This window comes from Artibeus jamaicensis, unplaced genomic scaffold (genome assembly GCF_021234435.1).
Source record: "Artibeus jamaicensis isolate MK-2021 breed Jamaican fruit bat unplaced genomic scaffold, CSHL_Jam_final contig_444, whole genome shotgun sequence".
Classification (NCBI taxonomy): Eukaryota; Metazoa; Chordata; class Mammalia; order Chiroptera; family Phyllostomidae; genus Artibeus; species Artibeus jamaicensis.
Window position 1 is genome coordinate 6,342,476 of NW_026521831.1, and position 20,642 is coordinate 6,363,117.

Below are 20,642 nucleotides of genomic sequence, written 5' to 3' on the forward strand. Positions count from 1 at the left end.
CCATCTCTTGCCATCTGTGCTGGGCACTGTCTCGGACAGCTGGCTGTATGCCAGCCCGCTCAGGACACAGGCAGCTGCCCACACAGGTGTTTATTTCTGTGTGCCCGACTGGGTCCAAAGCCAGAGAAAGACTCTTCTCCTCCCCCCAACCCCCGTCTGTGTGCGGGAAGCCACGTCAAAGCCCCCTGTCTGTACACGGGAGGGAGAGAGCCCTGTGTTGTGCGTGGTCCCTACCAGAAAGCATGCCTGCTTGGTGTCGGCCTGAATGGAGTCCCAGCGTGGAAAAGGCCATGTGCCAGACAAACAAAGAAAGACTGGAGGTGAGGTTTTTGATTCCTCAAAAGGACCCCACAGTCCAGGCCCGTGGGTTGAGAGGACTTTTAAAGAAGAACCTTAGTCCCTTTTCAGGGGGCATGTCAACAGCAGGATGCCCCTTCTTACCCCTGAGGACAGCCACCCACCATCCGGCCCGGCCAGGGTCTAGGACAGCTGACATCTCCCTCACAGCCGCTAATCACAGGCTTAAAAACCCCTCGGGCCTCAGCTCACCGACCTTTCACACCGACAGACGATCCCGAACTCAGCTACAGCTCGGAGGCTTCGAGAGCATCAATGAAAAGGGTTTCCTCTTTATGTGAAGAGAGCCATGGCCTCGCCATGGGCCGACACCCTCCTCTCCTTTGATTCAGCTCGGAAGGACCTGAGCGGTCACCTGTGATCCCGAGTGTTCTACACACAGCGGAGACCTCGACAGACGCTCACTGGCTTGTTTGAGCAAAACCAAGTCCACAGGAAACCTGTCTGTTGAGGAGAACTCATCTCAGAAGCAAGGCTGGGTTCTTCCCAGGGCCCCCCGAGGACTGTGGAGGCCCAGCGCCCCCCAGAGAGGCGGTGCTCAATGGCGGGGGGGGGGGCGAAGAAAGCGCTTCGACGCTCTGTTGAAAACGCTGGGCCAGTTTCAGCTGCAAAGTTTGGAAGAGGAGTCTGGGCCTGTTCCCTGGGGGTCTGGCAAGGCGGCACTCCAAGGAGTCACTGTGGAGGGCGCTGGGGAGCGGGCGCTGCCTCTACAAAGAGACGGCCTCCTTCCAAAGAGAAGGACCCTCCGGTGTCTCAGATGGTCAGGGCAAAGATGCACAGGCGCAGCCAGAATCGCAGTCAGCTTTTGCGACCAGCAGGGAACAAAAGAAGAGAAGAGAGACAAGAGACGAAGGGACCATCCAAAGAGTCGTCGGTCTTTTTGGCCCGGCCCCCATGGTTAACTGGGAACCGTCAGAGACTGTGGTGTTGGTCACAGGGCTGCAGGGAGAAGGAGGAGAGCCGGGACCCGCCAGAGGCCGATTCGGGCTCTGTCCCCACGGACGGACGTGTGAGCTCCCCCAGGCCCATTTCCTCACCGACCTGGGGGACGACGCTGTGCACACAGCAGACACGCGTGACCTGCTGGAGAAAAGTGGGGAGCAGAGGAGACAGCTGCCTGCGAGGGCTCTTGACTTCAACACACGGGGAAGGCCCGCACCAGCCGGACAGAAAACCCGTCCTTGGGGGGTCTGCATACCTCCTGGTGAAGGGGGAGTGAGGTTACGGACCCAGAAGACGAAGGTGCAGGGGAACTGTCCCGGCGAGGGTTAGCGAGAAAGCCGTGCTGATGCCGCTCACCCAAGGCCTCATCTGTTACGTGCTAGTTACACGGTGACCAACAAGTTCTACTGGAAAGAAAACACAGTGTCCCACACATACACATCCGTCACTGAGCCCAGGTGTGTGTGACAAGTGCACGGGCTCTCCTGGTGGTCTCGATGGTTCTTCAACAGGAGCAAGCAGCCCCTGGAGTGAGCGTACAGCTTGACATACAGAGCGATCACACGCACGCCCAATGGCGACAAATAAAACCAAATAATGCCACCTCCTCCCCCAGAGAGAACGTGCCGGACAAGTCGCTGGGCCATCTGCCCCCCGTGTGTGACCTGGCTACCAAGGAGCTGTGTGACCGTAGACCAGTCCATCACCCTCTCTGGGCCTTACTCTTCTCTTCTGTGAAATGGGGCTGAGAGCACCTCTCCCCTCGGGTGCTGCGAGGACTTCAGGAGCCGACAGACATCAAGACCTGAGCCCAAGCTTGGCATAAGGCCTGGCAGCCGGTGGATAATTATTTTAAAAGCTGCCACATTTCTTCGTGTTAGTGTTACTGTTAGTGGGAGTAATTGCTGGTGGCAGTGTCTTTATTTTCACTTTTATGAGGGCGCGTGCTCTGGGAGAGACATGTTCCAACTGTGAAACTATGAGCACTTGGTGTTTATTCTCCTTCCCACTGGAGCGTGGCAGCTACGCAGTGAGCTGGGGAGGTGGGCGGGGGTCTGTGATGGGGGTCCGGCCCGGTCAGCCTCTGCCTGCCCCCTCTGCAGACGGTGTCCTGGAGCCTGTGGTGTTTGCTGTGATGGACGTAGGGCTTGTTCCTCTTCGGACAGACGTGTTGGGTGATTCACGGTGGTGGGCAGTTCCCCCCGGGGTGGGATGTGCGTGGGGTGGGGTTCAGCAGGGGGGCTGGCTGAGGAGGAGGAGGAGTGAGTGAGGCAGGCAGGAGGACAGTGAGGAAGATGAGGGAGAAAGGACCATGCAGTGGCTCGGCGGAGCCGTAGCGAGAGAGGGTGTGGCAGATACAAGCCATCTGCTCAGACACAACACGTTCACCCACTGGACCCGCACGTGTGCACAGCTGGAAACGCCACGCCCTGCAAGGCACACCTCCACTGGCTCCGCCTGTTCAGGGCCCCTGTGTTCCAACCGGAACCGCTCCAACAGTTCTAATAGCTGCTGACTTGTCATCTCGAGCCTATGAATATTTGTTTTGATTTGTGGGGATATTTGCTGACGGACACTATTTGGTCACCTGAGGTCACAAACCAACCACCTTTGCTTTGGGAAGCTCTCCTCCATCCGTCTGGGCTGTATGAGCCCACTGTCCGCCAAGTCCCCGAAGTAGCATCGGTCGGCTCCACTGCCCTCATAGTCTCAAACTAGGACCACAGCGGAAGGCTCTTGCTTCCTTGAACAGACTTATTTTGCAAGTAAAACAAGGTGGTGGACAGCGGAGCTTCCACACCAACGCTGAATCTCACCTGCCACCCTGCACCACCCCAGACCCCGAGAAGGAGCACAGACAGCAGGAACTGGATTTTCACATCTGAGAGAAGGTTCTGGGCAGGGGCTGGTGTGAGTCCGAGACTTCACCAGCTGGAGCCAGGCCGGTCAGTGGGAGCACCAGGGAGCCAAGAGACCCCAGCATGGGTAACCAGTGACTCCAACCCCTGGGTCCCTGTCCTTGAGCCAGTGACGACACACAGGGCTGTTCCCTTCCCTGGGTCTCCTTTCCTTAGATCTAGACAATGCTGAGTGCCAGGCACTGCGCCCTTGCTCTTCTTAATCCAGCTCTACACTTCCAGGCAGATTTTATAGGCAAGAACACAGATCCAGAGCCATTCAGTGGTGGCTCTGGCAGAACATGGCAGTAGACAGTGGAGCCAGATTTGAAGGCAGCTGTGACCTCCACCAGAGACAAAAGCATAGCTGGGGGAGGGGACATGGGGACTGTATGTCCCTCCAAAGGGGCAGCTTTCCAGGGTATTGTGAGGACAGGACAGTTGTGCAGACTGGAGAAAATTTGGGGGCGGAGGGACAGCAGGCAGTCTGAGAGCTGCCATTAAAAAGGCGGCCCTAAACACGGGTGCAGAGCCTGCCCTGGGTTCAGCCCCACAGCTTGCCGCCACCCCGCACAGGGCGCGCACTGGCCCTGTGTGGAGGGACCTCCAATGCCACGTCCCTTTAGCACAACGGGACACAGGTCTGAGAGTGGAGGTCTGAGCCTCATGCACTCTCCCCCTGAACATCTCCTACCCCATGGGGAACCAGCACCCCTGAATGGGTAGCACCCCCAGGCAGACACCCAGAGACCTAAACACAAGGGACGAGTCTCAGGAACGAGCCTGGGCCAGGCCCAGAGGGAACCTGGCAGCCATGGAGCCCTGGGGCCCTGGGCCAGCATCGGACAGTGCACCTGTGCATCACAGGTATGGTGAGCAGAGGGGATGCACACCTGGCTTCTCCCAGTGGGACAGACACGTGGACTCGCCCTGCCTCGACTTTCTTCCTTCCCGAGGGGCCTCACTGTTCCAGTGTCAAACACTGGATGCCCCAAACCAGACAGCGCCTGGCACCAGCCGGAACCCTGAGTATGGAGCTCAAGGACCTGCCAGCCTGCTCCCTCCAGGGCCTATGGCTACACCAGAGCTGCTGCGACCTACAAGAAAGGTTCAAGCGCTCAGACGCAGAGCAACAGGAGAGGAAGCCCCCTAACAGCAGGCTTCAGACACCACCTCCTCCAGGAAGCCTTCCCGGACAGCCTGCCCCTGCAGACTGCTGGAGGTGCCCTCCTCCGAGGCCCAGAGATCAGACACCCCTCTGAATCCCAGCTGACCTCTGAGTGGGGTGATCAATTACCCTGGTTTGCCTGGAACTGCCCAGGTTTCAGCACCAAAAGCCCTGCACCCCAGGAAACCCCTGTCCCACGCCGACCTGGAGGGCTGGTGGCCTTACATCTGAGTCACCAGTTTGACAGTGAAGTCCAGAGGTCAAGAGGGGTCAGCCTTCTATTCAAACCCAAGTCCCATCAACTGTCTCCTGCAGACGTCTGAACTGCCCTGGGCCCCATTCCTCACTAGTAAACCGGGGCAAACATAGATCAACCCCGCGGCCAGCACAGGGGGCTTCATGGCGAGCACAGGTTCGCTCCATGGTCATTATGGTTCGGTACACGGTTATCACAGGTTCACACCAGTGTCCTTACAGGTTTCACACCACGAACATCATAATTCACACCGAAGTTATCAGAGGTCGGCACCATGGAACACCACAGGTTCACACTACAGTTATCAGAGGCTCACTGCATAAGTTCACACACTACAGGCATCACGGGTTCACACCGCGGTTATTGCAGGTTCACACCATGGGCCTGCTCAGAGGAGGTACCAAAATGCTACATGGGAAGCTCCTGGTCCGGCAATCAGCATTCACCCTGAGGGGACAGGGAAGGGCGCTGGGACCTGGGGGTTTTCAGGGACAGGGCGTGGGTGCAGGAGTAGGATTGGGCGCTGTTGGTGATTGGTGGCCTTGGGGAAAGCTGCAATGCAGACCCCAGGAGGGACGCTGGCAAGCTGATTTAAGGCATGATTTTCCATCCAGCTTTTCTCGTGCTTTCACTGCTTCTTCCTCTCTCGGTTTGTTTATGAAATACCAGATCTGGGCCTGGCCTGTGCAGCTCCTGACATAGACGAGACGGGAACCTCAGACAGGAGGGATGCTCTGGGGGAGAGCCAGGCGCAGTTTTGGGGGCCGGAGGAGGGGGAGGGAAGGTCACTTCTAGAAGGAGCAAGTGTCCCCTCCCCCAGACCTCTCCTCATCCTTCCAGCCTCCTGGGCACCGCCCCCCCCCCCGCCCCTTCTCTGGCGCCAGCCTGTCTGCCCTTTGGAATAATGTGCTTCAACCACAATCCACTCTGTCCACACAGGCAGTGGGCAGAGGTTGGAAGTAACAGATGGCTGGGCTGTGGAGGTTTGTGACACAGGACCACACGTGTCTGAGGCTCGATCGCCCTCACTCCCACTGCAACACGCGTGATCCACCAGCTGCTGTCCTGCTCCGGCACCTGGGCCTCAGTCTCCCACCTGGTGACCGGGGCCACGCCCTCAGTCTCCTCCTCTCGGAAATGGGCGTGTGATCAGCCACACTGCCCACACAGGGCCTTGCCCTCCTTTGCCCCATTAATCTCCACCTGCCTGCATACCTGAGCCATGTCCCGCATGTGATGTGCTCGCAGGATGTCGGTGAGGGTGACAGAGACAGACTGGCGATAGCTCCTGTGTGCTCCGTGACACCCCAACACAGCACGGGGTGTCTCTGTGGCATGCTGCCTGCAGGGCCCACCCTGCCCGATTGATTTGGTCACCGGACTCTCCACAGGAAGGAGGAAGGACCGCCTGGGCATCAGAGGGGCCAGGTGGTGTGACCGGCGCTGTCACAGCTGGGCAAGGACGGGCGGGAGTGCAGGGCCCGGAAGCTCATTAGTCTACCCTCTCCGTCTCCCTCGAAGCCACTGGACGCCAGATTATAGTGAACTTGTAATCAGCTCCCAGAGTGCGATGCCGAGGAGATGGAGGATGGGGGGTCCGGAGGGGACAGAGTCCCATCTATTGGCTGCTGCCCTGGTGGGGGTGAGGCTGGAGCCACCTGCTCCCCACCCTCTCGCTTTCATCCTTCTGGGGAATGAGGCTGGCCAGGGCCCAGGTGCCTGGGACAGGGCCTAAGGGAACCCAGCCCTGGTCACTTAGCTGCCCGACCTCTGGCCGCTGACACACGGTCCTCCCACCTGATCACTCTCAGGTTCTATCGATGTCCCGTGGAACATCCTGTCACCAGACACCCTGAGGGAACTCGAGAGGCAGGGGCAGTGTGGAGAGGAGCGTGGTCCATCCATGCACAGGTCGGGTCCCCGGTTCCGGCACCAGAGACCCCCTGTGAGGTAAGTGTGCCCATTACCCGCGCATGAGCTCATTCCGAAGAGCCAGGGGGGTGCTGAACCAGGTCCCACCGCTGGGAGGGGAGGTCGTGGGCCAGACTCAGATGCCATGTTCTTTCTCCCCAAGGGAAGGGGCGGGGGAGGGGGAGAAATACGGGCGTTGGGAGCACAGACTTAAGAAAAGTCTGCTTCCAGCCCTGGCTGGTGAGGCTCAGTGGACTGAGCGCCGGCCTGCAAACCAAAGGGTTGCCAGTTCGATTCCCAGTCAGGGCACATGCCTTGCTTGCAGCCAGATCCCCAGTAAGGGGTGTGGAAAAGCAACCGCACCTTAACGTTTGTCTCCCTCTCCCTAAAAATAAATAAATAAAATCTTCAAAAAGAAAATTTGCTTCTAGCCAAGATGGAGAATCAGGGACTGGATTTACCCTCCCAAATGAAACAACAAAAAGGGGATAAAATGCATGAAAATGGCTTTCAAGACATCGGTCATCAGGCCACGAAGGACAGGGAGCCTTGAGATATGGAAACAAACAAGGTGAGCCCTTCAGCTGCCTCAGTTTACCGCCCAGTGTTTGTGCTGTGGAGCAGGGAGGGGAACCCGGGCAGGGACCAGCAGACTCCCTGGCTGGAGACACAGGACTGGGAGCTGGGGAGACTGAGGCAGCTGGAAAGCACAGGGCAGAGTGTGGAGAGGAGACGAATGTCCAGACCGAATGTCCTGGAGGTCTGCAGAAGGACCGCAGGTATTCAGCAGAGGATGTGTGTGAGGAGACCACCGGGGACAGGGGAGGGTCACGCGGAGGATTCAGAGAACACGGCCTGGTACACGCTCAGGCCACACACAGCGCCCAATTCACCCAGTCTTCAAAATGTCTCCTAGCGCACGGAGCCCGAGTAGAATACTCCGGACATCCCTGCCTCCGTGGCGGGAAACAGGTGCCAGCCTACAGGTGACTCTGGTCCCACCTGACACATCTGACAAGCCAGACCTAAACGGTCACACTGTTTCCAAGTAACATTACTGCATCCCGGAGCAAAGCTGGAGACTATTTCCAGGACTATGAGAACACCCGGCATCCAAAAAGGTCAAGTTCAGTGTCTGGCATCCAACCGGAAGTTATCAGGTATGCAAAGCAGCAGGAAAGGCTGACCCAAAGAAGAGAAGAAATAATCCAGCAAAACCGGCCCTGAATGGACCCAGATTTAGAATTAGGAGAAAGGACATTAAAATGTTGTTGTAACTCTATCCCACAAGTTCAAAAAGCTAGACGAAACACTGACTGCATCAGGAAGAGAATGGAAGGTATAAAAAAGACCCAAATTAAGCTTCTAGGCAAGAAAACTACAATGTCCAGCATCATACACGGGATGGGATTCACAGAGATTTAGCTATTCAAAGAAAATACCGTTGAACTTGAAGACATATCAATAACTATCCAAAATGAAACACAGAAAAAAGACTAAAAAGAGAATGACGAGCATCAGGGAGCTGGCAGGCAACTTCAGGCAGCCTGACCTACGTGTAAATGGACTCCCCAGAGGACAACACAGAGAGAGGGAACCTGAACTCCGTGGCCAGAGCCCCTGCACAATCCAATTAAAAATAGGCAAAGGACCTGAATAGTCATCTCCCCCAAACAAGAGACTTGGATGGCCAGCACACACGGGAAAATGCACTCAGCATCGCCAATCATCAGAGAAACACAAAGTGGAACCACGGTGAGATGTGCCTCGCCCATCAGGTGCTGCAGGCGGGAAGAGAGCAGGTGACCGGTGCTGGTAAGGGTGTAGGGGAAAAGGGGCCGTTGCACACGGTTGCTGGGAGTGTACGCTGGTGTAGCCACCACGGAAACCAGGATGGAGGCTCCAAAAGCTAGATTAAGAATTTAAAGACAGGACTAGCATGTGATCCAGCAGCTCCACTTCTGGGGGTGTGTCTGCAGGAAATGATGCCAGTTCCCTGAGAAGGAGTCTGCACCCCACGTTCCCTGCAGCATTACTCGCAGTGGCCAGGGTGTGCAAACAAACCACGCCTCCGTAGAGGAAGGAGTGGGTCAAAAATGTGACACACACACACACACACAGTGGAATATATTCAGGCATGAGCAGAAGGGAATCTTGCCATCCGTGCACCACGGATGGACCTTGCAGGCCCCGTGCTAAGTGAAGTCAGTCAGACAGACAAATACTGCATGATCTCCCTTACACATGGCATCTAAAAAACCCAGACTCACAGAAACAGACCGAACTGGTGGTTGCCGAAGGCTGGGGATGCGGGGGCTGGGTGTGGGCAGTCAAAAGGTACACACTTCCAGTTACGAGATAAGTCAGTCCCGGGGATGTCATGGACAGCAGGGCGGCTCCAGTTGACAATACTGTATTGTCCTCTGAAAGTTTCTAAGAGAGTTGATTTGAAAAGCTCTGGTCACATGTAGAACACAGAACTGTTACTATATGAGCAGATGAATGTTAACTAAGTTTATTGCGGTACTTAGTGAGCAGACGAATATAACTATGCTTATATTCATTTTGCAATATATACACATATCAATACACAATTATGTTAAACACATTAAACTTATACAATGTTAACTATATCTCAGTAAAACTGGGGGGTGGGTATGGAGAAGGACAGAAAAATTTCTGGTGGAAACCCACAGATGCAGGAAGCTCCCAAACCCCACGCACAAAAACCATGAAGAAAATGACCTGAAGGCACATTATAATCAATATGCTTCAAGTCAGCACAGAGAAAACTGTAAAGGCAGCCAAAGGACAAAAAAGACACATTGTGTTCAGAGGGATAAGACAGAAATGACAGCAGGTTTCACACCAGCAACAATGCGAGCAAAAAGGTGGTGAGTGATATTCTGAAAAGCAAGCTGTCAGGCTAGAATTCTATGCCCAGTTTTAGAAAAACTTTCAAAAAAGAAAGCCGAAAAAGATTTTTCCCCCCAGACGCATAGGAGCTGAAAGAATCTATCACCAACTCTTCTGCACAACTAGAAGTGTTAAGTCTGTTAGGCAGGGGGAAAAATCAATCTGCACAAAGGAATAAAGAACACAGGGAACATAACCATATGGGAAAGTATATAGGATTTCTTTCCTACTGTTTAAGTCTCTTTAAAAGGTAAGTGACTTTTAATAGGCATAACAATATACTGTAAGGTTTATACACAGATATAGAAGTGGAGCCTATAACAATAATAGCACAAAAGCTGAGGGGGAGAAATAGAAGCATATTATGGTAAGGCCCTTGCAATGTATGGGAAGAGAAACAATTTCACTTGCAGATAGGCTGTGCTAAGTCACAGATTAAAACTCCAAATCCTAAAGCAACCACTAAAATAACAAAACAAGGGGTTATAGCTAATAAGCCAACAGAGGACATAATGTGGAATAAAAACTTGTCACTTAACCCAAAAGAAGGGAGAAAAAGAGGGAAGGGGAAAAAAAAGCAAAGAATGGATGGGACCAACAAAAAAACAGCAAGAGAGTAGATTTACACCCAACTGCACAAAACATCACATTAAATGTAAAATGGTTTAAGTGCTCCCATGAGGAGGTAGGGATTGTCAGATCAGATTTTAAGAATAGGCTGAGGTGGCACAGAGATCTGACGCTGCCTCAATAAGCCTCAGTTTCCTCATCTATAAAATGGGTTGTAAAGTTGTCTACTCCACGGACCTCTTACAAGGATGCAGTGAGAGTCCGTGTATTATTCAACACAGGGCCTGCCTGGTACTCCCTAAGTGTGTGATATGTGATGGCTAGGATGGGAAGGTGCAGGGACATCTTTAGGGGACAGAACACCGGGAGAGAGTGAACGGAAATGCGCTCCCATCCTCTCAGAGTTGGAGGAGGTCGGGGTCAGACCCCTCCCCCTCCAAGCAGGGCCGAGCATGCAGCAGGTGCTCTGAAAAACACTTCAAGTTTTTCATTGCAGACTCCCAGTCCACCCCCAGATGCCCCAGTTTTCTCGGCTCTGTGAGATACGATTATTCCAAGTCCAATGCAACGCCTTGGCTCCTGAAACACCACCTGCAAGTCTGGTCTACAAGAAGCGCTACAGATTTTTCCCTTCTCCTTAACTGCTCCTCACAGCCCTGCAAACACGTAGCCCCACATTCTGTCCCGAGGCAGGTCTACTTAGAATGATAAAATATTTAAATCTTTTTTCCGGGAATTGGAAGTACAAGACAGGCCCTTCAGTTAAAAACATTTGAGATAGATGATTTGTATTTTTATGGTAATTCTGGCTGCAAGGGAAAGGAGCAGTCCCTGGTGGGGGAAAGCATTCTCTAAGTAGCAGACTGCCAGCCTCCACAGAACCCAATTTCCCTGGGCAGTGCCAGGTCCCTCCAGCGGGGGCAGCGTTCTGCTGGTTTCGTGCAGATCCCTTGGAATGGTCCCTCAGTGTCGCTAGAACCCTCCTAAGAGCTAATAATACACACGCCTCTTCGACACCACCAGATGTCTTTTGTGTTGTTTTCCTCTCCATGAAAAATGATTAAAATGCAAATGAACCTCGAGCCTTCCAAGGTCCAGAGGAGAGAGAAATGGAGAAAGGGGGGCTGGCGGGGGGCGTATCAGCATCTCAGCTATAACCAGACCACGCCACACATGTTGTCTTCCAGAAAGACCCACCCACGGTCAACACAATGTGCCAGGTGCCACGGCGTCCTCCCTCGTCCCCTTTCTGAGCAGAGGGAGGCACCTTCTCAGGGGTCTCCAGCAGGTAGTGACCCACCCCTCTCCACCAGGCCTCCTCACCCCACCCCACGCCCCAGGGCTTTCGGTCTTTCTCTCTCTTTCTTACTGTCTTACCAGGTAAAACCTATTACGCCAACGATATGAAAGGTCATTTTGTGGGTCAAAAATGGTCAAATATCAGCAGCTTCATATAGTTCCACCTAACCAAGTCACAGCCTACTGCTTAGTAATAACTGACTTCTCTCCGGGCTTGGCCGTTGACCACAAGCTTTTGTCTGGCTCTGTCCACCCACTGTCCAGTCTAGAGAGATTACACCGGCGGCCGCGGGATGTACCTGGCCCACACACCTGCTCTGTTTGGTCCACGGAGCAGCCAGCCTCCCGAGAACGGCTGCCACCCATTTCTGTCCTGCCTCCTGGACACCCATGCCGCCCCCACATTGATGGGTGAGATCTGATCCCCTTCCCTTAAATCTGGACTGGCCTCAGGACTCCTGACCAAAGGAAAGCAGAGTTAGCGACCCCCTGGGACTTGCAAGGCTGGAGCATAAGAGGTTTCGCAGCTCCCACCTGGGGATGCTTCTTGGAGGGGAGGCCACCCCACTGGGAGGGCCCTGGCTGCTGCAGGAGCAGCTGCCGGCTGAAGCACCGAGTGGAGAGGGCCGTCAGGTTGCTCGGTGGTGCCAGATGTGTGTGTGTGAAGAGGCCACGGAGCCCCAGCTGATGCCATCAGAGTGGAACCATGCTGCCCAAGTCCCTCCCAAACTCTGGGGCCACAAAATCGTGAGCCAAAAACAAAGTATTGCTTTAAGCCACTGAGTAAGTGAAACAATAAGCAAGAAGTAACTGAATGGCTCACAACATGGTTGGTTGGTTGGTTGGTTAAAAAAATTAATTAGTTGCCAAGGTTTGAAAATCCTTGGCAGGTACCAATCAAATGTTCAGTTTCCTTGAAAACCCGGAGGACCTGCAGCCCTGGGCCTGCCTGTCTGGGCGGCACAGGGGAGCGGCTGAAGCCAGACCCCTGCCCTCCGGGTCGCCCCGCCCCTTAGCCCATCCTGTTCAGGCCCATGAAGCCACCTGCCTGGCCCCAGGCTCCCTGGTCTCATCTCCCACCTTGGCCCGATTACGTGGGCACTCATACCCTCCGCCCCCAGCAGGAGACACCTCGTCTAGCCCCGTATCCCAGCCTTCACGCACGATGGGTCCCCTCCCCCTGGGACGGCCTCTTGCTTTGTCTCCGTAACAGCTGAGCGTCCCTCAAACTCGGCTCAGTTCAAACCTCCAGGAGCCTTCCCTGACCTCCGGGGCTGGGCTGGGTGCCACCTCTGGGCTCCCAGGGCACCTGTGTCTACCCCCTGACTGGGTCACATAGGGCCCATGACCCCTCCCTCCCTAGTACTCCAGGTAAGGAGGGCCTGGCACACAGGGCTCGTTTGCTGAATGACTAGATGAGCGGCTGGGAAGCCGACATTGCCCCCATTTCACAGGTGATGAAACTGAGGCTCCGACCAGGGATCGGTCCACTGCCTCTCAAAGACCAGTGGCTGGTAACACAAGAACCGAGATCTCTATTTTCTATGAGTCTTCAGACCCTGCCATGGGTTGAATTGTGTTTCCCAAAAAGATGTACAGAAGTCCTAGGTACCTGTGAATGTGACCTTTGAAAAGGGGACCTCTGCAGGTATAATCAAGTTAAGATGAAGTCATGAGGGTGGGCACTAATGCAATATGACGGGTGTCCTGATACGGGGAGACACAAGGAGATGTGTGAGGATGGAGGCTGAGATCGCGGTGAGGCATCTTCAAGCCAGGGAGACCGAGGACTGAGGGCTACGCCGAGGCGCTGGGAGGGAGGCGCGGACCACCTTCCGCCCACAGCCTTCTGACAAGCCACGGCCCTGCTGACCCACGATTCTGACTTCCAGCCTGTGGAACTGGAAGAGATTACATTTCTGTTGTTTGAAGCCGCTCAGCACGGTAATTTGCTTCAGCAGCCCTAGGACATGAACGCCAGCCTCTCTAATGACTTTTTTTTTTTAAGATTTTATTTATTTATCTTTATTTTTTTAAATTTTATTTAGTTATTTTTCAAGTACAGTTTTTTGTCTATTTTTTCCATCCCAGCCTCCCCCGCCCCTTGCTCCCCACCTCCCTCACATTTCCACCCCCCTTAGTTCTCGTCCCTTCTAATGACTTATTTTTTAAAATGTACATAATCAGAGGATCTGTGAGTCTGTGAAGCTGATGTGTGGCGAGGGCCCCCCTCCCAGCTCTTCTGCTCTGTGGCTGAGCCTCCCCGGGTCCCCATTTCCTCCCCGTCCGTGCCGTGGGAACCACAAAGATACCCACCCCAGGCTCCGGGTGCCCCACCGTGGCAGGGGTGGTCTGGAGGGAGAAAGAACCTCAATTTTGGAGCGAGTTCCCAGGTTACATTATTCTGGGTCTCTCTGTTTGAAGTTGCTGAATCAAAGCTGGGGTGACTTCCAGGGACCACGTGACTTTAATGCTCTAAAAGGGACCAAAGGGCCAAGGATCTGTTCCATCCCGAGAACGGAGGGAGGGGGCGCAGCCCCACAGTGAGGATTTAAGCCCAGGTCTCACCCTTGACCGCACACTGGAATCCGCTGGAAATGAAAAAGAAACCTGACATCCGCTCCTGCGCCTGGCTCGGAAGGCAGGGCCTGGGGTGGGGCCGGGGTGGCAGGACTACTGGGAGCTCCCAGGTATTTCCAATGGCCGAAACGTCTGGGCACGCCAGGGTTTGGGCTAGTGACTGAAGGGACAGTGCAGGACGAAACTAGACTGAGCTCGTGCCGTGGGCGAGCTTGTTTTATGGGGGGGCAGGTTAGGGGAAAGGGGTTACAACTTAGGGACATGGGGACAGGCACTGCTTGTCCCTCTGGTTCATCCCCTGTGCTGGCCCAGCACACAGTAGGCACCTTACATGTCCATTCCTTCCTGCAGTATGGAGGCCTCAGAGCCTCTGCGTTTCTGCAGAGTGGGGACGTCCTTAGAGCAGGACTCACTCACACTTCACCGCGTTCCCAGGGGAAGAGGCTTCCCTTTGGGGCTTCTAAGGAAGGACCTGGTTTCTTTGCTCCATTCATCCATCTGTCAATCAGAAGCTCGCTCCTGACCCCACCTGCCCTCCCTCCTGGGTCCTCCCCTGGGGCTGGGGTTTTCCCAAGCCACTGCTTCAGTGATAAACTGGTCCCTGCTCAGTGACCTGCAGCAGCATCCTCTGCTTACTGATTGAGTGACAGTCTCCTTCTACCTGGCAGCACCTGCTGTCACTTGGCCCTGGCTGCTCTCTGCCGGCTTTCCTGGGCCCCCGCCCTCCTACCCCCCTGGGATTCTGGGACTGTGTTCAGGGCCTCGCTCCTTCACACCTCTGCCTAAAATGCCCTCGTTGCCAGGCCTGCAGGGGAACCTGTCTGTTGTCATCCATCAGTATGTCTATCCTCAGAGTCCTGACGAGGCCGGGTGTTTGGGAGGAGAGCACCTGCCACTCAAATTTGCTGTTTCCTGAGAATGCCCTTCCCTGCACATGCCTCTGGTCTGGCCCTCACCCAACCATCTGATGGACAGACACCTGTGGAGGACCTACGACATGTCAGCCTCCTCGGTCACCCCGGCTGGAGGTGGCCTGGCTCATCACTTCTCCAACAGCCTGGGAGCAGCCAGGGAGGACGTCCAGGTCCCGTTCAACTCTCTGCCCCAGCGTCCCTGTCCCCTCGCCTGACACAGAGCAGGGCACAAGGCAGGCACTCGACACGTGCTGAGCGAGTGGGTGGTGGCACTGCCACTTCTCTGTCACACCGCCCACTGCTGCCGCGTGGGGACACTCACGCACACCTGGCAGCCCCTGCCCACTCAGAGCGTGTGCTGAGCCCCCACACTGGCCGAGCACTGTTAACTCTTCAGACAAAGGAGTAAAAGTGCCTGCCTCGTGGGGCAGGGAGACACGGGAACATCACCCGCTAGAACACGGCACGCCACGGCCAGACCGCTTCCCGGGGAGAGGAGGGGACGAGCCATCTTTAAATGCCTGCCCTGCCCGTGGTACTGTGTGTTCAGGGTGGAGCAGCGAGGTGGGAAGCAGCGTCTGAGCACCACAGGTGTGCAGACCTGGATTGCAAACCCAGCTCTTCCCCATACCCACGGCGCGTCCTGGGAGAATAACCGAACTCCTGGTCTATAAGACAGGGACAGCAGCACCCCAGTCGCCGACCTGCAAGGACTCACTGTGCAGAAGGGTGTGCGTGCCCGGTGTCTGGCACCCAGTAGGTGCTCGGTAAACCCTAGTGTCTCTCCCCACTGAGTGGCACTTCATGTCTCTGCTCCTTTCTGGACTGAGCAGGTAATTAATACCCAAACCTCTGTCCATGAGAATAAGATGACCACATGAGGTTTCAATGATAAACAAAAAAGAAAAAAAAATCTCCTAGCAGTTTCAGCCTATAGGTGCTAAAAATCCCTATGTTTATGTTGCCCCGTTACCATAGCAACTGATGCTGCTCCAGCCAGCCCCAGGGTTAGCAGAGATCAATTAATCTTTTAACTGCAGAAATGCCAGCTGTTCGGTGGGACCCAGTGGGGAAGCAGACAGACACTGTGTGAGCACCTGTCCCCTCCAGAAATGAACCCACTGAGCCCACCACAGTCTCCACGCAGCTAAGTCACCACCATGCAAACACTTATGTCCACATGACAATGCTTTAAACATGGGGTTAGAAAGAGGAGACAGAAAAACTCGGCACAAACAGCCAGCATTGCTCACGGGAGCAGGTAGCATTATGGAAAACCCATCAAGAGGCAGCCAGGGACTGGATGGGGGTTCCCTGGGGCCAGTCTGGGGACTCACTGTCCCTACAGCCTAGGTTTTGCTGTTACTTTTTAAATAGGCTTCCACCACAGTGAAGTTTGGGGGGAAAGGAAACTGTGTTTCCTTTCAAACTCTACTCCCTGGGTGCAGCAAGTGGGCCCTGCCACACACCCAGGGGGCAGAGGGAACCTGGGTGGCCTCCCTGCGTCTGGGCTCCCAACACAACCAACCTCATAGACGCTGTGGATCCTACTCTCCCGGAGCACACATGGCCCTTCCCCGGAGTCAGACTGGCACCGTGTGCCAGGAAAGGCCACAGACAGCTGGGGAAAGCGCGTGTGTGCCTTTGTTCTGGTTCAGGAGAGTTACAGCACAGACGCAGAAAGATCGCCCACCCTCAGACCTCAGGGGGCTCCTTAAGACCAAGCAATGAGGAGTCGTCTGTTTTCCCTGCCGCTGGGAACCTGCTTTGCATCAAGGGGAGAGTTACAGGCTCCCACACTGATGGCCGCAGACTCAGCACAAAGCAAAACAGGATAAAACAAATGATCTCTGGCTGGCGCTTGGCAGGTCACAAAGCAGCCACCTTGCTCCGGATCTGGTCTCTCTTAACGAGGAGAGAGCGAAGTGGGAGCAAGTGGCAGACTGCCAGGTGTCTCCGGAAGATAGAGGTTGCCGGCCCATCCAGATGCACACATCTGGGCTGCCCAACCTTTGAGGGGCTGGGGGTATCTGAGGGACTGGGGGTATCTGAGGGGACAGCAGGTGGTGGTGGGGGCGGGGAGAGGGACCTGGCGCCTCCCGTTGCCCAGGCCCCTGGCAGCCTAGGAAAGAGTGAACCCAGTGAGCTCTGAGTGCAAGGCCCGCCCCAACACCCGGGAACCGAGCCCGAAATCCCGGACGCACGCACCAGGTGGGGATGCCCCAGGTCTGGACAAAAGACAGGGACACGGATCCCCGGCTGGTGCCACAGCCCAGCCCGAACCCTCTCGCGCACCCAGCACCAGTGCCAAGGGCGAGACCGTAGCCCCAGACCTGCCCAAACTTGGCGGCATGGGGTGCGCAGGGAAGGCGTCCCGTTACCTGCGCGGCCATAAAGGACAGATCCATGGTGTCACTGTTGTCGCGGCAGCTACTGCCTCCAGTGCTCCAATCGTCACTGCTGCTGCCGCTCTGCTGCTGATGCTGCTGGTCCAGCGCTTGCACGGCGGGCCGAGAGGCAACCAAGCAGCTCGCAGGCGCCCTCGGACCCCGCGGCTACAGCGCCGACCTCAGCAGCCGTGGCGCCGCAGCCAGTCCCCAGCTCGATGGGCGGGCTGGGCTGGCTCGGCGCTCTCGAATCGAGACAGAAACGGGGCGGAGGGCCCGGAGTGCGGGGGCGGGGCGGGGCGGGGCTCCGGGGGAACTGGGTGCCCCTCCACGTGACCACCTCCAGCCCCACCCCTAAGAGCGGGGCGGCGGAATCCCTGAGCTCTCGCTGTCTCGTCTCTTTGTGAGCTAGATGGAGAAACTGAGGCCCGTCCTGGCCCAGGTAAGTCGGTGCTGGACCAGACTTGAACCCGAGTCCAGGGCTCTTGGTGCCCCCTCCCCCTGCTACTGAGGCCAGCCCATCGGGCGCAGCGGGCAGTGCTTTCCTGGGGCTGACGTGCCTGGTTCTCAGGCCAGAAGACGAGGACTTGGGCGGCCCAGTTTCCGTGCCAACCGCGAGCGCACAGCCCCGCATGCCGGGGCCTCCGGCGCTGGGCAGAAGTTGAAATGCCAGCTCTGCTCTTCTGAATGGCCGGGGCAAGGCAGCGTCTGTCTGAGCCTGGGCGTCCTCATCAGCAAAATAAAGACAGCAGAACCTGAGAGTTAAATGACAAAATGTATCTGACACCTGGTGTCTTCAAGACCTGTGAGCTGCAACATGGCTAATTAGGCAACAGAGACTGGGCCGGGAAGGGTGCCTTCTAGGATGGCACAGGGCGCAGCCCACAAAGCTGGACTCTGGCTATTAGGATGTTCCCTTACCTCACTCTGGGATCCCAAATCGGGCAGATGCGGCAGCTAAAGTGAGGGCAACAGCAGAGATGCCCAGAGGGCCCTTTTCCCTTGTGTGTGTGTGTGTGTCCTCAGAAGAGTGTCTCTAAACAGCCAATGGTAGGGGATGGCTGGTGATCAGTGAGTATTACTGGGTCCTTCCTGGTGGTTTCCCTCCCTGGACCTCTCCCTGGTCACCATGAGCGATGCCTCACGGTGCCCATGAGGGAGGTGGCCCAGGACTGGGAGGCTTTGTCTCGGGCAAGTAAGCTGTGCGGCAGAGAGAGAGGGAGGGCGGTGTTCAAGGGCCACCCAGCAGGTGGGGGCCAGCAGGGGCTGTGGGACTGGGACAGCCCCAGTGAGGGGCTGCCGGTGCCTCACTGAGTGGTGGAGACTGCGTTTGTGTTCCCCTCAGAATGTGTGGGTGGGAGCCCTGCTCCCTAGTGAGACTAGTTGGAGGTGGGGCCTTTGAGAAGTAGGTAATGAGGTCAGGAGGGCGGGGCTCACGGGTGGGGGATCCAGGCCCCTGTAGGAAGAAACACGGAACAGAAGGTCCTAATTTTAATTTTGTCAAAGCTTATTAATACTTTTCTGTACAAGTAGCCCCTGTTTAAGAAATCCTTTCCCAACTGGAGACCATAAAGATACTCTCCTGCAGTTTTTTATTCTTTATTTTTATTTTTTGCATTTCAGCCCTTTTGTAACTGATCTTTCTGGGATGGGTTAAGGAAGCCATTTCATTTTTCTCATATTAATAGTCAGTGATCCCCGCACCTTTCTTGGCCATTCCTGCCCTTTCTGCTCGCCAGGTGTCTGTCTTGGGGCGGGCCTATTTCTCTGCTGTCTGTTCTGTTCCATTAGTTGCTTGACCCTCCCTCTGTTCTGTTCCATTAGTTGCTCATCCCTCCCTCCGTTAATTCCATTCTGAGTTTGCTGCCCTGATGGTTCATTTTATGTGTGGACCTGACTGGGCCACAGGACTCCAGAGAGCTGGCGAAACTTTATTTCTGAATTTGCCCACGAGGGTGCTTCTGGAGGAGACGAGCATTTGAGTTGGTGGACTGAGCAAAGCAGGTGGCCCTCCCAATGCCGCAGGGCCTCACGCAAGCCCTGGTTGGCCTGATTAGAACGAAATGGAAGAGGCAGGTTGAATTCCCCCTCTGCCTGACCTGTTGAGCTGTTTTAAATTTGGATGAAATCAAAATTATGATGTGTGAACAACGACTTCACTGCACTAGTCAGCGGGGGCGATAGATGCTGTTGAGGGAGCATATGTACTGTGTGGTCATCACATTCAAATGACTGAGCAAGTAGAGCAATGAATCTGCATCAGATTTTGCATTAAGCTTGAACGTGCCTCTGCAGAAACTATTCAGATGACTCAGAGGCCGCAGCTCTGGGCAACTGGTGATTGGCAGCTTCATCACTACAATACCCCCAATGATGCATCACGTCTCGTGCAGAGTGTTTTGGTGAAACATCAAATCACCAGGTAACTCCGCCCCCTTATAGCTCATATTTGGCGCCCTGCGACTTCTGGCTTTTCCCAAAACTAAAATCACCTCTGAAAGGGAAGAGATTTCAGACTGTTGATGAAACTCAGGAAAACATGATGAGGTAGCTAATGGTGATTAGAATTGTGTGAGGTCCCAAGATGCCTACTTTGAAGGGCCTGAGGCACCATTGTCCGATGTACAATGTTTCTTGTATCTTGTATCTTTTTCAATAAATGTTTCTATTTTTTGTAGTACATGCTGGATACTTTCTGGACACACACACACACACACACACACACACACACACACGGTTTAGTACTGTATCCCTTGTGGATGAGCTACTGTATGTAGAAACATTATTTATTTTATTGTATCAGTCTTGTACCCTGTGATCAGAGTTGCCAGGACCAGGTTCAGTGAGCAGTGTCTTCCTTTGCTCCTCACGAGGACCCCGGGTGGCAGGTGGGGCCCTGCTGAGGGCAGAGAGACCTGCTCGAGGTGGCTCAGCTGAAAAACAGAGCATTTACTCCTGCAGTCCTCAGTGTCCACGTTGTGATGAAGTGTCCCCAGGGCTTGAACAGTGACCAGATGGCAGGCCTGTCCTTCCTCAGGGGTCCCCAGGCCCCTCTTCCACAAAGGAAAAGCGAGAGGGGACAGGAGGAGAGCTGAGGATGCCTGTCGGTTTGCTTGGTTTGCTTTTGTGCTTTAGACCCAAACCCTCCTGAGCTACAACCAGCCGTGTGTCCTTGGACCAGCCCCTCCCCTGGGCCCCAGCACCCCGGTCTCTACAAGAAGCAGCAAGCACAGCCCATCTCGAGTCCATTGAGAAATTCCGCCGTGTCCTGGTGGTGAGCAGAACCGTTTGGTCACAATGTCCCTGAAGAGAGAAAATGCCCTCCACTGGTTGCCACTTCAGAGTGAGAACGACCAGCTGATTTCAAAAGTTGCCAACTAAAACTCAGCGTGAAGTATCTTTAAATCACTCTATGGATATGTAATTTTCATATGTGTAACCACT

At 55.0% G+C, this 20,642-nt stretch overlaps 1 protein-coding gene across 2 annotated transcripts in view; it reads right to left on the reverse strand.

Moving 5' to 3' along the window:
* CUNH14orf132 (chromosome unknown C14orf132 homolog) overlaps positions 1-17,402 on the reverse strand; it is a 29,813-nt gene extending 12,411 nt beyond the window's left edge. For both annotated transcript variants that reach the window (XR_005080302.2, XM_037130119.2), the window contains exon 1: positions 17,193-17,402. Coding sequence is in view for 1 of the 2 variants with exons in the window: in XM_037130119.2 (XP_036986014.2) it covers positions 17,193-17,219 (27 nt within the window). In the remaining variant the exon portion in view is untranslated. The remainder of the gene's footprint in view (positions 1-17,192) is intronic.
* Between the last annotated feature and the right edge of the window lie 3,240 nt (positions 17,403-20,642).